The 18,092-nt window shown below is 38.2% G+C and overlaps 1 protein-coding gene across 1 annotated transcript in view; it reads left to right on the top strand.

Annotated features, from left to right (window-relative positions):
- VPS13B (vacuolar protein sorting 13 homolog B) overlaps positions 1–18,092 on the top strand; it is a 902,514-nt gene that overhangs the window by 797,734 nt on the left and 86,688 nt on the right. Inside the window, exon 40 of the mRNA XM_045002958.1 lies at positions 10,946–11,142. Coding sequence (XP_044858893.1) covers positions 10,946–11,142 — 197 coding nt within the window. The remainder of the gene's footprint in view (positions 1–10,945; positions 11,143–18,092) is intronic.

Below are 18,092 nucleotides of genomic sequence, written 5' to 3'. Positions count from 1 at the left end.
ATCTTTTCAGCACATGAAATGATGGGAATTGCCTTACCAAGTGCTAACGAGGCTAATTCAATTAAGGTGGAAGTGGCCTTCCTCCTTTGATATTCACCCCTTCTTGTCAACTGTTGAGAATCGGCCACTTGCACCTTAATTGAATTAGCCTTGTTAGCACTGACCCCCGACTTGGTAAGGCAACTCCCATCTTTTCATGTGCTGTAATATTTATACTGCTTTTGGTATTTTTCACTCCATGCATCTGATAAAGTGGGTTTTAGACCACAAAAGCTTATGCCCAAATAAATTATAGTCTCTAAGGTGCCACAAGAACTCGTTGTTTTAACCATGTTCAGTTAATTTCTGAGGTATCTTGCACTGTCACTTGGATTTGCAGATCTCTCTTCTTGTAGTATTTTGGATTCTCAATCATGTTTGCTGTGTCAGACCACTGTCCATTCTCCATAAGTTTCAGTCTGGATTGGGTAACTTCTGTTGCTTAGGAAATTCTACATGCTTTGTGAAGGGGTTAATTTTATAGTAGTCATTCTTTGAGTTTTTTTGTTCCAGATTCTAATCACAATCCAGTCTTTTTATCAGGGACTCATTTAACCCCCCAGAATTGCAAGATTGGCTCTTCAGCCTCACATATAAATCACCATTTGTAACCTCAGATTAAAACATATCAGTCGTATCTTTCATTTTTACATGGGTACAGTATTCTTCAAATTTCTGAACTACAATTTCATAGTTAGTAGTATCCCCAAGCTCAAGTGTTCAAAAATTATGAGTCATGCCACAAAAATCATGAGACTGTCTTTAAAAATCATGACCTCTTTAAAGCATGATCAATTTTATGTTCTTTTTATTTACCTTTTGAGTTTTGAGCCTTTAAGTGGCACTCTTGTCATGTTTTCAATCTTTACTCCTCAACCAAGAGAGATAGAAACATATTCTTTTTTTGAATGAAAGTTGACATATGTACCTAAGCACACAGTGCCAGGAGCTAGGGCTTTAAGAAAATTACCAAATGTCATGAAACACATGATAAAATTAATTGGTATCACTGAGTTAGGCTCTTCTGTATGAATTAACTGAAAACTGTTAAACATAGCAAGTGCTTCAGAACCATCCATTGTCAAAAATAAGATATGTCTTCCTTTTGACCAACACCCATTGCTTGCAAATGAAGAGTGAAGTGCTGTTTGAAATTCCTCCAGTCTTCTTCCAAGTTCCCAGTGAGTTTCAGCTGTGAAGGAGCTTTTAGCTGCTCCGTTTCTTCACTCAGGTTATTTTCTGAATCTCTTTTTATTTCTGGTAGTATGTGGTATTCTGTAATCACTCAGAGAAAAGGTGCTTGACAGAGATAGGCTTCATTCATTATCTCAGTTCCAACTGCCTTTGCATTACGTAACATGATCTCTTAAAGGTACAGTTCCCCATACCTGGCATTTGTTCAGCCAGAAGGACAAGGAGGGGTTCTGACTACACAAGGAGGTGTTTATTTTTCTGTTTTCTTTAGGCCTGAACCTATGATGTCAGTAATCCGTATTGGGAACAGGTTTTCACCAAGAAAAGCTATTTGTGTAGTGTGGAAAATATTCTTCCTGTGTGTGTGTGTGTGTGTGTGCATGCACACGCAAGCAAGCTTGTGAACAGGATTGCAACAAGAAATTTCTTGCACAGCTTTTTACTTGGGGAGTCTCTTCAAAGGTGTTTGTTCTCTGCTATTTCTTTCTCTATCCTATCTCTCCAGCAAAGAATATCACCGGCACTACCCTGTCCTTCCTAAAAGCCTACTCATTGTCACTGAACTGTTTACACAAGTGGCCATTGAATAACAGATTGTATAATCAAATATAAACTGTTTTATATTTTTGCTGTTTGTGATTATATCAAGTGGTACTCTAAATTCTGATCCCTAAGATCTACGCAGGCCACTTTCACAACAAAGACCTTAATGCAATTTTCTCTTGAATTGCTATCCAGGGAGATAGTCCAGGCAAATCATGAACTCTGTTGAGAGAATATTATAGGCTGTTAGAAGGTATAGGGGAGCTAAGAGAAAAGGAGTATAATCTATGGCTCTTATTCATTGCTGCATATGAAGTTAAAATAAAACATCTATCAAGCTGTAACGCACAAACAATTTTGTGTATGTGTGTTTCCCTTGTGTACCAGCTGGTATTCTGATTGCATGCAAGTGCAGTCAGTTTTATAAGAGTTGATGAAAATATTATTGTGTGCTGGGGCATCTTTTTTTGCCCTTTTACCTTAACACAGTCTCTTTGTAAACAGGGTGAAAAAGCCCACTCTCTTGGTCTAGAGAGTGGTAGTTAATTCAGCTTGGTCTCACAGATAGCAGAAAAAAGCAGAGGAGTAAATAGTTTTGAGATTGCACGGGCTTAGCTTAGATTTAAATAGGGAAAAGACCAGGTAAGTAACCCAGCTCTGGAAGCTTTCCTTTGTAAATCCTCTGAGGTGAAGAAAGCTCCTTTAAGAGAATATAAATGTCTGCAATATCTGGGAAAGTTGGGGATTTAAGAGAATTGTCTGTTACATCACATTAATCGCCTACACGGTTTAAATAAAACATTTGTAAACTACAAAACCTTGGGCTTGATGTTTTCAACACTATGCTAACGTAGAAACAAACACATTTGCTAACACCTAGTGGCTGCTTAAACAGTGGTTCAAGGAAGAATGAGCTTAAGAATGATTGGCATTAGACCTACTATAAGTCATAACTCCAGGAAAGATTTGACATGACAGTCAACAAGAAAAGAATTATGATCAATGTCAAAGGCATTCATTTTCCCCTTTAATGAAGAATACCTCATTTTTGGCTGACTCTGTTTCCTTTTTGCTTTGTATTCCCCATTGGGGCTACAGTGTTGAGCTGGGCATTTGAAAGAGCTGGGAAAAGAGGTTTGGGGGAAACCACAAATTTTACTCATGTTTGGTTCATTTCTCACATTTCAGAAGCAAGTATTTTGGAAATCCAGTAATTTGTGTTTGGCAGGTTAGTGATTTAGGTTTGTGGTATTATTAGTTAAGCATGCTGTAAAGTTCAGCCACACTTATCAACAGCATGGACTGAAATTTTGAATATTTTAAAGTCTGTCATTATACTTAATGCTTGTGCTTTAATTGGTCAGACTTTTCTAAAGTGTGATAAAATATGTTGTCCAATTATTTTAGGTAGTGCAGAGAGCAAGCCGAATTTGTTGTATTGTCAGGGATCTTGCCTTTTATAGCTGTCATTTGTTGTTTTAAGTAATCCTTTTAAATTAAATTACTGGTATATATTATTTCCTTTTTATTTATTTATCTGATATTTGCACAGATTAAACAAGCATAAAATGAAAGATTAGTCTTTTATTCTAAAAATTATATTTGATCTTATAATACTACACCCTTCCAAAAATTCCCTTAATACTAGTGTCTGAAATTTCTTTCCTAGACCCACATTTTCAGAAATATACATGTGCAAAAATGAACACACATAATTTGTCTGTATAATTGTAGTGTTGCCAAGGAGTGGAGACTTGCATGTACCAATAACTAATTAGACTTCAAATGATTTAACTGGTCATTGGTGTGCACAGGCATAATGACATGTACAATTTTGCAAACCTATTTCTGAACATTAGGACTTAATTATTTAAAACTCATTTTAAGACTGAGATAGATATTGAGTATTATCTTCATTCTGCTTCATGGAGGGGAAACAGAGGCAGAGAAAGTTATTGACTACGGTTGCACAATGAGTCTGAGGCAGATGAAGAAACAGCCAAATTTTTTTAGGTATTGTAGATTTAAACATTTGTGAATTATCTTGCTTTGAGGGACTTTACTATCCTGTTAATGTATTTGTAAGTTACTAAAAATTTTTGTTGTGTGTTCTGCATGTTATATGCAAAACTTTCTGTATATCAAGAAGAGAGACTGTGTCCTTTAGGGGTACATTTTCAATAAACTCTGCATGGAGTTAGGCGTAACTCCTTGGGAATGTTAATGGTCATTGTGCATAATTTGCCAGTGCCTCACACTTTTATCCCTTGAGCCAGTGAAGACTCTGCCTGATGCCAGAAGACTGACAAAACCATTGGAGTATTTTAATGACAGATTTATACTCTGGTTGAGTTCTGTCCTTTTCAGACTTCATATCTCTGATTTATGAAACTTTAGAAACTGTGGTTCTCTCTACTACAACTGGATGATGAAGACCTTGTGCCACTTTTTGTTAGAGTAGGGGTTTGTTCATGTATCCTTGGCCAAATATCTCATCAGTCCACTATTGTGCAATATATACTGTGCACTAGTAAGCTGCTGGCTGCAATCCCAGAGGTGGCTGCATTTCAGTGGTGCTATATACATATTATTTGTGAAGTGCTTTTGGATCCTTCAAGATGAAAATCACTATATAAATGTGGACTATTTTTACTCTATCAGAAAAAATAGAACAATTTGAAAAACACTGTAATGGGTAGATGAGGTTATATACCAAGAGCTTTTTTTGATAACTTGTTTCTGAGTATTTGCAAAGTTCAATAGAGAAACTAGACAAAAAGAATCCAAATAAATTCTACAGCATTGTACCGTTTCTTACTACTTTTTCAGTAGGAAGTGTAAGTGACCCCACGTGTACTCAATGTAAAGATGAATGACATATGAAACTGTTTCTCTACTTAAGAGTATGTATATTTCTTTCTTTTTTTCTTTTTTTAAAGATCCTACTGAAGTTCTTTCACATACAGCTTGGTACTGCTCTGCTGTCTCTGTTTTAACAAAAGCTATTTTGTATGTTTAGATTAATTTCTCTTTAATGAGAAAAAACTCAGTCTGTAACAGATTGCTTTCTATCATGCACACCTGCATTTGCTCTGAACTTGGTAGCTTGATAAATTGATGAGATAAGTTGGTCACATGTTTTTTTTAAAAACACAAAATATAGGCCTTAATAAGAGAATGCTACATATTTCTTCTAAAAGGTTAAAAAGTATTTCTCAGGGCTCTTAAATTACCATATTCTGATACCAAGGGAAAATAAAACCTGGGCTTAGAGTCTTGTTTGTACTTAGAGGGCTTTCCGGACAGGAAAGCAATCTTGATGCAATGCAGTAAGCCACAATACCAGTGGGGCATTACAGGTGAAAAATTTGCAGCTGTACCCCTCACCACAATGTATTACAACTGTACAGTGGAATATTTCCTGTACAGAAATAGGGCTTGGTTAACTTTGTTTCCCAAGAGTAGATCACATTAAAATGTTATAAAATCATGATTTCCTGCATTTGAATACTTGTGGTTTCTCAACTGGTTCCAATATTACAAAGGATTTTTTATGGCTTCTATTAGTTGAAGATGTATAGAAGCTTTTTTTCAAACTCAGCTAAAAGGCATTTAGGTATTTTTTTTAAAACAGATTTTTTTTTCAGAAAAGATATTTTTCTTTGATATCTCTGCATTATAGTTGATAGGTGTTTATTTTATATTCTGTAGTACTGATTTAAGTGTAAGTAGAATAAATACCACATAACTAATAGCAGTGGCAGACTACCATAAATATATTTAATTTAACATAGATAGAAGGTCTGAGATGCTATTCTTTATTTTTTTAAAAAGGTATATTCCCCTTTTACCCAAAGATTTATAAGTCCTTTGGAAAGCTGAGTAAATATTTATTATCCTCATTTTACAGATGAAAAACCTGAAATTAAAACACACACACAGAGGCATATTTACAATTGAACTAAATAACTGTGACTTTCAGACAGGCATTATTAAACCCAATTCAAATCAGGATCCAAAAGCTCTCTGTGAAGAAAAGGTAATGTATAGTTTCTTAAAGTTTTTCCAATTTGCAGTATCTGCTTATCATTGTTGAGCACTGAGCAGGTGCTGTTGAGGAAGAATTTTCAGTGCCCAAAGTCTAAGGATATAGCAAAATAGTGTGAATGTAACAAAACCAACATAACAAAGATGAAGAAGAAATTTGAAAAAGACATAACATAATTTCCTTTGTGCAGCTATAATTTATTGGATTATATAAAAACTGAAACATTGTTATGCTGTATCTGACTTTGAATCACCTCCATTTTTTATTTGGATCCACATCAAAAGTCTAATGGAGTGAATTTCCAGAACATAGATATGCCCGAAGAGGTTATTTTCCATAGTGATGAGATATAATCTTAGTCCCTTGAGAAGGAGGTAAGAAATGTTATCCAACTCCTAGAAGGCAACTTGCTCTGTACTATGAGTTCACAACACTCAGTTGCATAGGAAGCTAGTCTGGCAGGTGTGTATTGAAATGTTCTGAAATTGTAGAGTTATTCTAGAGGTCAGTTTAAATTATTTATTAGCAATGTACATAGGCACGTTTAATTTTTTATATCTGTTTATCCTTAATTTTCTTTTGAATTCACCTTCTCTGTAATACACTTTTCAACTAACATTGCTTTTGCAATTTTGATGCAAATCACTGTTAACCATAAAGTTAAAAATACAGATTGCTGGGTAACGTTGCCAAGAATTTTCTTCCTATAGTAATGTGGACAAGAGTTTTTATTTTTCTTCTGCTACTTCTTCAGTTCACCTAAAGGGAGAGTTGTATTTTCAAGGCACTTGGCTGTAGAACAGAAAAATATCCTAATACCAGGATAGCCGTATTATGGAGCAATCAGTTATTCATGCAGGAAGCTTGGGTTAAAATCGCAGCATGGGTTGGCGTCTAACACAAAGTACAAGATTGTTTTGTATTCCGCCTCTCTTTCACTTAGGTGGCCCTGTTAGGAGATAATAAAACACACACATGCTTCCTGTCTTCTGTGTGTATTTTGTTGTACAGTAGTTGTTTCTGGAACAAGAGTGACTTCATCTCCAAGGGGAAGCACCACCATGTGAGGGATAGCACTTCAAGAAGTGAACATTTAATCTTTAGAAGCCTTTTTTCAAACCAAAAAAATGAAACAGTACATAAATAAAAGGCCATAATTGCATCTCTGAGGGCAACACATGAACACATTAGTCTGTAACCCAGCTGTTCCCTTCTTTAACTCTTTCTCAAAGGTCACCAAAAGAGAGATGGAAGCTTTCAGTGCATGTATTTCTCTGCACTGCAGTATCCCTACATGGAGGGAGGCTGCTGCCTCTTCTGTGTAAGGTATTCGTGTACTAAAATATATAGCAGCCATCTTGCAAAGTTGAGTTTAAGGATTCTGAATTCAGTCTGATTCTATGGGTGCTTAAATAATACCTCTGCACTCCAGGTAACAAGTGAGATTGGGAGATACAAGCTAAACTCGGTGTTCTTTTTCTGTTTTGATGATGAGCATGATCACAGCCATAGACTTTTTTGATAACTAGGGAAAAAAAGGAAACTTTTGTCAGCAGGCGTGCTAGATAAAGAATGGCGGGTTCTTGTATGTGTTTGTTATTTAATAGTGGAGTCTAGTGGCTAGCCTTGTAGCTGTGGTGTTTACCCTAGTTTTCTAGAGGAAATCACAGTGGTCACATTCTAAGAGGTAACAATTATTTGAATCGTAGCTAGAGTGTTACTCACACATTTCAAGATAAAAGAACCATATTTAATTTTACACATGGGGCATTTTTTAGTGCATCTAATTCACTCATTCCCACTGCCAGTGACTCAGTTTTGGGGATATAGCCTATTTTCAGTCTTTCACAACTATTGTTTTTGGCAGCTAATGCTGCCCAGAGCACCCATCATCCCTTAAATTTATCCAGATCAGGCATTAGCAATAAGCCCCCTAGAATGAATAAATCTAGATGTTTAGGAACAGAGGATTCTAAATCAAGTAAGTCTTTTGCATTCTTCAGCCCAATATGCTTAGAGTTTGGGACAGTCCCAAAGCATATGAGCTGTAGTTAGTTTAGGGAGATCACATAAACTGCATATTTGACCTTTTAGTTTATAACCTATAAATGATATCTTGAATCCTAATATATCTGTCTAAACTACATTTCTTATGTACGGTACATATTAAAATACAGTTAGGGAAAAATACTGTGCATACAAATGAGTCGCTTTTCAAATGTTAAAACTTTTTTTCTCATTTTAATCAGTATACAGTGTGTTTTTCCTCATTAGTCACACACCCTATTCCTTTGGTCATGTTTGTGGCTTCCCCTGAATTCTCTCCAGTTTCTATATGTTTCTGTTAATGGGGACCGAAAAATAAGCACACTCTTTCAGATCACAGTGGGACCTAAAAAGGAACTGTTGATTTCTACCCTTTGATATTAAGTCTCTACTAATGCAGTCTAAAATTGCATTGCCCTTTTTCACTGCGTAGTCTGTTACACGCTCATCTAATTTTTATGTCTTGCAGTTACTGTTTTCCAGCTTTCTTCCACTTATTGAATACCTATGTTTCCAAAAAAATTCCTTCCAGTATGCTGTATATTAGCTTGCATTTCTGCAAAATCAGTCTCGTGTCATTGTTTTCTATCCATCTGTATTTTTGACTTCTCTGGGTCCCATTGTACAATACATCCAGACTGTAGTATCATTTGTAAATTTCTTTGTGCTGTTAACTTGTGCTTTCAGCTCAATCGGAGTGAAATTTGCAGGCTACTCCTAGCGAAGGAGGCCCTTTTCAAAATGGCTACCACCTACTATTGTTCCCAATAGAAATGAAACCAGGCTGCCTTTAGAGAAGATGGCCATTGCCATTGAGGAGATGGTAGCCATTTTGAAAGAGAGCAATTCTTCATGAAATTTTCTATAGAAGAACACTGTTTTTCAGCCCCTATTGAAGAAGAAACTTTCAGTTATGAAGAATAACCTATAAAAAAGACCATTAATACTAAACAATCACTTTAAAAAACTTAGTTGCAGGAGAACTACTCAACAGCAAGGGCAAGAGGAAATAACTTAGTGGGTGTGGCATGCAGAAGAATGTGGGGGACAGGAGCAAGGGGGATACTGGTGTCTGTGTGTACCAGCACAGAGGAATGCAGTATTGTCAACCCCAAGAGTTCAAAAATCATGAGATTGGCTTAAATATCCTGAGGTGGGTTTTTCTTAAATAATATATTTGGGGTTCTTTTTATTTGGCATTTGAGCCTTTATGGTACATTTAGGTCATCTTGTCAAGATTTTCTCTGCAACCATGAGGCTACAAACTTTTTATTTTAAATGAAAACTGAGAGACTCATGTGATCACATAATTCTAGGAGCATCAGATATTCAAATCTCGCAATAAAATCACAAGAGTTGGTAGCACTGGGAGTATAGGACGCAAGAGAAATGCGGAAACTTGTATGTGTGTGTGCAAAGTGTTGTGAAAGTCAGGCACTGGGGGAAATTGGCAACTAAGCTGCTTTGCACTGCTCCAGAATGGGACAATGCAGTCAAAGCACACCGGTGAACCTGACCCTAAGAGTTAAAATTCAATAATGTAAGCTACATATCTTTTAATTATTAGCAATATCACATGGTAATGTTCTCTTTGGGTTTCCTGTTTAGTGTTCGTATAGGAACATTTTTATTATTATTAAAAAATCAAGGACATTTTAAAATAAAAACTACATTGAACTGGGAGTAAGGTTGAGTATATCTCAGTAATTTAGGGTTAAAAACATTTCAGGGATGTTGTAATTATGCCAAAAACAAAAATTAAAAGCTCACAGAATTCAGAGTTAAGGGTAAACTTAAAAGAAGTACACACATGTTATAGTGCCCAAATATACTCGGCCCTGTAATGATACCATAAGAAAAGGAAAAAATTGAATGTATCTTTTAAAAGCATTTTAATCTAATCTAGGATTAAAAACATAATTATGCACTAATCATAATTATGTGGTTATTGCAAAGGGTCATTACAGAGTGGAATTAAGTTTGTTTGGGTGCCTTCACTGTGCATTTCCATGTATTACTAGGTTTAGATTTATTTTAAGTTTAACCTGTCTCACATTCTCAGTTACTTCCTTGTTATCAATTAAAAGTAGATGCGAGATAGTTTCTTCTGTTTTTAGAATCTCTTGCTTTCTAGATTACACATTTGTTTTCTACATACTTGAGAATTTTCTTTGATGACATTCTCCCCAATTCAGCAAGGTATTTAACCACATGCCTAACATTAAGCATATGAGTAGTTCCATTCACAATGATTGGTCTAATCATATACTTAAAATTAGGTACATGTTTAAGTAACTTGCTGAATCAAGTCCACTGTATGGCTTTCTTTGTGACCACACAGATATCTGGACAGTTAGCACATTCCATAAGAGAAGCTGTTCTTTTTTTTTAAAGTACTTTCAGAGCTGGATCAGGATTTTTAAAAAAAAAAAAAAAATTCTAGTGATCTGTAGCAGATGCCCAAACTACTTTCCCCTTTATAGCTTCACTAATTTAATGTGCATATTTTAACACTATATTAAATGTTTTAAAGACACTAATTCAAATACAATTAGGCAGAGTTTTGTGGGGATTATTATTAATCATTTGTATTGCTGTAGCACTCTAATTATGGACAAGGACCCCAGTGTGCTAGGCACTATACAAACACAGAACAAAAAGTTGGCCCTGACCCATGGACCTTACAATATAAGCATAAGACGAGACAACAGATGCATACAAATAGACTGATGGAGGAGTAGAGTACTCTATACTATAGTCACATCCAATGGATCTTTTGACTACTTAATGTGAATATGGGATTTTTTGTATTGTCTTTGTCATGCAGTGTAAATAACTATTTCTTTTCCCAATACATAGGTGGATGTTTTAAGTAACATCTTCATAGAAAGGTCTAATAAGAATGTAACTTAACTATATGGAGGTAGAAGGGGGTACATAATGAGAATTTAAAATTCTCTTGGTCATTTGGCAATTATTTTAGTTTAATTTTATCATTATAAAGTGTACTGTAGATACCTGTATTGTGTACTTGTATAGAAGTACAGAGTAACTGAGATTTCTTTAATATCGCAGGTTCCTTGTAGCTTGGAGTACTGGGATGAGCTCCAGAAATCATTCATTGCATTCCGGGAATTCAGTCTATCAGAAAGCAAAGTTTGTGAGCTGCAGCTGCCCAGTATCAGCCTTGTGAATGATCAGAAGGAGCTTGTAGCCTCAGACCTTTGGAGGATTGTCCTGAACAGCAATCAGAATGGAGCTGATGACCAAAGGTAATCTTAAAACAAGGGAAAGGTATACTATTCCCTGGAGAGAACTGTTCAAGAAACTTAGTGAAACTGATGTCCTTTCACTTATGCTAGTAGTAATTGCTCCTAACTGATCTTCAGATTGTGATTGACCCTCACACAATTCCATGGAGTGGGGAAAGAAACCTTCTTCTCTTCCTGCAGATTCATAAGTTAACTGTCAACCTTGCAATCCTTGGAGACTCTGAGCACAAAGATTGTTAAAAAGGGGAAGGAGACCGTCAGGCCATGGCCAATCCCCACCCACCTGCACCAGGCAGCAAAACTGACTTGTTAAGGAAGGGATGATGTGTCACAACTCATTGAGTGGTGTAGTAGGAGACATGCTTTCCCTATACACCTGGTAGCTACCACCAGAGTTGTGCATCTTTGTACTGCCCTCGGTGTGAGCCCAGGGCTGAATTAACTCTCCTGTGGGCCCGGGGCTTTTAGATTTTGTGGGGCCCCTGTATACAAGGAGGGGGTTGGGGCAGGGGATTGGGTGCAGGAGGGGGTGCGGGTGCAAGAGTGGGATTCTGATCTGGGGCAGGGAGCTGGAGTAGAGGAGGGGGTGCGAGGTGCAGGTTCTGGCTGGGAGGCGCTTACTGCAGGCAGCTCTTGGCTGCAGCATGCCATGACACCACTCTGCTCCAGGAAGCGGCTGGCTGCTAGCACGTCTCTGCAGCCCCTGGGATGAGTGGGGACAGCGTGACTCCATGCACTGCCCGCACCTGCAAGCACCACCCCTGTAGCTCCCATTGGCTGGGAACACACCAATGGGAGCTACAGGGACAGTCCTGGGGGTGGGGACAGTGTGCGGAGCCACCTCCCCGCCAGGGGCCACATAGATGTGCTAGCAGCTAGCGCTTCCAGGAGCAGCGTGGGGCCACGGCATGCAGGCAGCCTGCCTGAGCGCCCCGCTCCGCCATGAGACTTTTAGCAGCCCAGAGTTGATCGCTGCCTGTGATTTATTTTTTGCGGATTCCCCCTTAAGCATGGGCCCTGGGCTGCAGCCCCTAAAGCCCCTGCCTTAATCCAGCCCTGTGTGAGCCAGAACCTGAAAGGCACAATTCAGTTGTGAGTGCATATCTCAATAATGTTAATTATAATCTTAGTGATGCTTTATGGTCATTATATATCGATCACACTGTGTTCTTACTATGCTAACAAATGGAAATTTACCATCAGGAGATTTCAGAAACACTTCAGAAGATAAATGTTTTCATTTCTTCACCCCTGGAAGCTTCGTAAATGGTTAACTGTGAAAGAAGTGCACTGAGAGTCAAAGTTTGGATTTTGTTGATGAGTTTTTTGATTACCTTACAGAGTTTGAAAAAACTATTGGGGTGCACTATTGTATCTGATATTCAGAAATAACAATGCAAGTGATGTCAAACTGCTCTCCTTCCTGTCCTTTTAGTAAATTATACTGGATGGATTGGGAGATTGCCTACTGCAACCATGTGTTGGTTGTTACTGCCGTGTGTGTGTGTGAGAGAGAAAGAGAGAGAACCCATAGAATTCAGGGGGAGTCAGGAACAAAATCAATAAAAAATTAAACATCTGGTTTCCATTAATAATATCAGGTTGGAAATGATTTCTTGATGTTAATTGTGAAGGAATGCATTTTCATCACTGAGAAGTTAAGTGTTTTAGACAAGGTTAATTCCTCTGAATGTGGGACCTTTGCAAAATTACCTTTGTGGTCAATTTAGCACCATAGAAATGTGAACTCTGTGGGAATTGGAAATAAAGCTAGTGAAATTCAGTAGATTTTTTTCATCAAAGCATTTGACATTGCTGTCACAGCTATTGTTTTCTACTCAAATGGGATTTATCGTTGTATCTAATATTTCACAGAGTTCTATTAAAAAGTTTTGTAAGCAACGACCACTAGGAACACTAGTGTTTAAATGAAATGCAAATAACTTTAAAAGCTAATAGAGTAAACCAATTTAACCCAGAAAATGGTGATGAGCATAAGAAACATTTCATAGCACAATACAAATTCACACATGCAAAATATATTAATCTGTGGTTTTCAACCTCTGGTTGCAGCACCTGTGTGGGTGGTCATAGGTCCAACGTGGAGTCATGACCACTTTCCCTTTCTTTGTAGCTAGATTGGGGCAAGTTTTTCTGTTATAACATGGGATCATAATATGGAAAATGTCAAGAACCGCTGTATTAAATAAATATATCTGTAGAAAAATTAGAGGTACAGTGACATGAAACTTTTAATCTACCATGATAACTTTCATTCCACTTATCTAGCTACTTTCCATAATTTTATGGGTATAGGAAAAGCAAAAAAAGCCTTTTTTAGATATTAGCTCACACCAGGAGATCTAGATTCAGGAGCATGTTTGAGTCTCTAAAGGGGCCAGAAAGAAGTGTAAACCAGTGCAAATTATAGTCTTCTTTAGATTCATTTCTAGCTCTTATGAGGAAGCAGGGACGAAGTAATATGGAGAGTAAAGAGAAACAAAATGAATGCCTGATGGTGGGTACTCTAAGATCTCCATTTAGACCAAATAGTATCTTGAACTGCTTCACTGGCCATCCCAATCAGGACTGATGGGGTGAAAAGTGAGAGAACCTACACCTAGATACCTGTATCACTCCACTCTCAACTCCATAATTAAAAAAGAAAAATAGATATAAGTACCAAAATAATATTTTTGTGCAGATATGTTTAGTATTATTACTTCATATTTACATAGCATTTGATATTTTTAAGTGATGTAATAACACATGATTAATTGGTTGATTAATTTTTAAAACATCTAATATAGAATTGTCCTACAAAAAGGAATTAGTCCTATAAAGTCCTTAACTTGGCTGGAGTATATTTTCTGTATTTGATTTTTATATTTTGGATCAGACTCCCACACTACCAATAACTTTCTTTAAAAACAAACAAACCAAAAAATACCCAAAAAAACCTACAGGTTTTTGTTGTGACCTCTCTGATATGGTAATAACTAGTACTAAAGGGCTAATCCCTTGTGTTTTAAGTACTTTATTATTGATTCCTAAAATGGAAATAAAGGGTGAAACTTGTGTGTCTCATCGTATTTGGTGACAAGAAAACTGCAGGTTTTGTGGGAAGATATGGATTCAGCTTACATGCTGAGTAGTAGATGACAGGCTGTGGTAATGTCGGCCGCGATGGCTATTATGCTATCCAAAGATGATGATGTCAGCTAATAGCCACTGATGGACCTATTCTCCATGAATTTATTTAGTTTTTTTTTAACACTGTTAGTGTCTTGGCCTTCACAACACAGAGGTTAATTTTAAGCTCCTGAAGAGGACCTCATGCTATTGGGAGAAAATCAGTGTCCCCTGAAAATCATTTGAGGCAAAAGAAAATTAGGATTCTTTGTTTATTTCTCTCACATCTAAAGAGTTTCTGGGGTTCTTCATTTTCATAACTGTTTGGCCATGGCTGGGGAAATGATACTATTATGAGTGAGACAGTCCATTGTCCTTATTCCCAGAAACCACTTCTAGGGTCACTACTTCCCATATTGGTATTCAAAATAATAAGTACAATAAAGGAGTCAGCATTAAACAAATATCAATATTTGCTAACAGTTACTTCAGTGGCATCTGGGATACCACAATATCACCCCATTCAGAAAAGAAAAGAACTGCATCCCGGGGGGGCCGTCAGGAAACAGGGGAGGTTGGATGGGGCAGGAGTCCCGGGGAGGATATCCTACCCCGGGACTTCTGCCCCACCCAACCTCCCCTGTTTCCTGACAGCCCCCCCGGGATCCCTGCCCCATCCATACACACCCGCTCCCTGTCCCCTGACCGCCCCCAGACTCCTGCCACCCCATCCAACCCTCCTCTCATTCCTGATGGCTCCTTGGGACCCCTGCCCCATCCAACCACCCCTTCTCCCTGTCCCCTGACTGCCCCCTGCTGCCCCATCCAACCCCACCTCCTTCCTGACTGCCCCCCCCCGGGACCCCTGCCCCCGTTCAACCCCCTGTTCCCCCCCAGACCACCATCCCGAACTCCCCTGCCCTCTGTCCAACCCCCTCTGCTCCGTGCCCCCTTACTGCACTGCCTGGAGCACCGGTGGGGCACCCCAGGAGCTCGCAGCTCCGCCACCCAGAGCATTGCTGCGGCGGAGCGAGCTGAGGCTGCGGGGAAGGGGGAACAGCGGTGGTGGGGCCAGCGCTAGCCTCCTGGGCCAGGAGCTTGGGGGCCAGGCAGGAGGGTCCCGTGGTCCAGATGTGGCCTGTGGGCCGTAGTTTGCCCACCTCTGCTTTAGTGGATAGTCCACAACAGAAACACCTCCAAGTAATATGGGATAATTGGCAATTGCAGCTCATCAGCAGTCCTAAAAGAGGGTATAGGAGCAGAATTATGTTCTGACCTGAGAATAAATTACCTTTGTAGGTAAAGGTTTCATGGGGCAGGGATGGAAAGCTCTCATTACAGAGACTTCAATGTATTGTACTAGGCCTAAGCAGAAAAGACTTGGGGGGCAGGGAGGCTCCATCAATTTCTGTTCATACTGGTTATCATAGTAAAGGCTTTAAAGGCTGTTGTATATATTTTATGTACTGAATAACGGCATTTCTATAATTATGTTTTGTAATTTGTCAGTATTCCCTTAAAAATGAAAAATGCCTTAGCAGAAACATCTTCATATCTAAGATATCATAAAACAAGTGCAAACAAATTGCAATATGCCTTTGACATCTACTTTTTAAAAAATTCATATGGGAAATCACAATTGTGTTTCTAGTTAATTGTTTTGGGTTAGATTCAAAGTAGTTTGATATAGTGGACTTAGACCTCTAGAGACCTGTGTTCCAACCACGAGTTAATTGGTCTCTTTCTTCTCCAGGTGGATATTTTTCCTTGTCACAATTTGTCACAAATGGCAGTTTTGCTTTAAAGAATTCCACTGTTGGACTAGTAGGAATAATGCAGGTCAGGATTAGTCATTGTTCCCAGTCATCACACATTTAGCCAGAGCATTTCTGGGTTTGTAAGATGTGAAATTATAATTTTTGAGTATATCTTATCTGTATTGTAGAAGATGCCCATTTTATAAACTCTGACACTTCATGTGAATCTTTGGAAATCATTCTACAATATTAGATTCAATTTTGTTTGTACTTGTATTTTCTCTGTTTCTATTGCTCTGTTTTCCAGTACAATCACACCTCAATATACGATGCCATATTTGGAGCTGTATAAGCTAACTGTGTTTTTTATTACTAGTGGGGAAGTTGCAGACAGTCTCTGCTACCTTTGTGCCTCTGGAGCAAGCCAGAGAATCTTGCCCACTATCATATGTTTGTGAATCACAATTGTTTGTTATCACAATCAGGGGCTTATTTAATGTACTTCTGCAAAGTTAAAACACCTTCTTTTGCTTCAACAGGACTCAACAGAAGGAGTGTTTCTGGACTATCAAATAATTCTGTTTTATTGCCAGACTGCATATGACATATAATGGGCAGTAGAATGAAAGATAGAAAATCTGGGGCTCGAATTCTCATTGCTTGCACTTTAAGACTAAAGCAATGTTGAAGGTCAATCTGAAGTCTGCTCAGACAAAGAATCAGATTGCAATCACAGTATATCAAGTAATTTGAATAGGAAAAGCTCTAAATTAGTTCTAAGTACTGTGGTCTCCTTTTAAAAATAAATATTTACTGATGGCTTTACCACAAAATGGTATCTGAAATACTGCAGTTCTTTTCTTTTCTGAATGGGGTGATATTGTGGTATCCCAGATGCCACTGAAGTAACTGTTAGCAAATATTGATATTTGTTTAATGCTGACTCCTTTATTGTACTTATTATTTTGAATACCAATATGGGAAGTAGTGACCCTAGAAGTGGTTTCTGGGAATAAGGACAATGGACTGTCTCACTCATAATAGTATCATTTCCCCAGCCATGGCCAAACAGTTATGAAAATGAAGAACCCCAGAAACTCTTTAGATGTGAGAGAAATAAACAAAGAATCCTAATTTTCTTTTGCCTCAAATGATTTTCAGGGGACACTGATTTTCTCCCAATAGCATGAGGTCCTCTTCAGGAGCTTAAAATTAACCTCTGTGTTGTGAAGGCCAAGACACTAACAGTGTTAAAAAAAAACTAAATAAATTCATGGAGAATAGGTCCATCAGTGGCTATTAGCCAGGATGGGCAGGGATGGTGTCCCTAGCCTCTGTTTGCCAGAAGCTGGGAATGGGCGATGGGACAGATTACTTGATGATTACCTGTTCTGTTCATTCCCTCTGAAGCACCTGGCATTGGCCTTTGTGGGAAGACAGGATACTGGGCTAGATGGACCTTTGGTCTGACACAGTATGGTCGTTCTTATGTTCTATGTTACCTCTGTTCTCCTGTTTCTCGGGATGGGACAGATTACTTGATGATTACCTGTTCTGTTCATTCCCTCTGAAGCACCTGGCATTGGCCTTTATGGGAAGACAGGATACTGGGCTAGATGGACCTTTGGTCTGACACAGTATGGTCGTTCTTATGTTCTATGTTACCTCTGTTCTCCTGTTTCTCCCCTTCCTTCCTACCAGGAAAGATACTCAGCTTCACTAATGTGCAACAATTTTATGCTCATTTTGTTGCAGAAAAAACATAGTTCTACTCAAGCTTGCTATTTAACTCTAGATTACTGGACATAATTGCATCAAGCATTTTGTAAGTGGTGGGGTTTGCTATTTCAAGTTTCTCTTGGAGTTGGTCTCAGCAGTTGGTTCAGGAACCAGTGATATGGTGGTCCTTTTTCAAACTAAGGTTTCTCCACATGAATAAATGAAAGTAGTTTAGAGTCTTTAAAGATCTTTTTGAGTGCCTGACGTTTTGAGTGCCCAGCTATTATACCCACTTGGTATATTGTTTGTAGAGCAAGGAGATCACAGTAAAGTATGGATAAA

Source organism: Mauremys mutica, chromosome 2 (genome assembly GCF_020497125.1).
Source record: "Mauremys mutica isolate MM-2020 ecotype Southern chromosome 2, ASM2049712v1, whole genome shotgun sequence".
Classification (NCBI taxonomy): Eukaryota; Metazoa; Chordata; order Testudines; family Geoemydidae; genus Mauremys; species Mauremys mutica.
The sequence above is the reverse complement of the archived record's forward strand: the minus strand, read 5'-3'. Positions and strand labels throughout refer to the sequence as shown.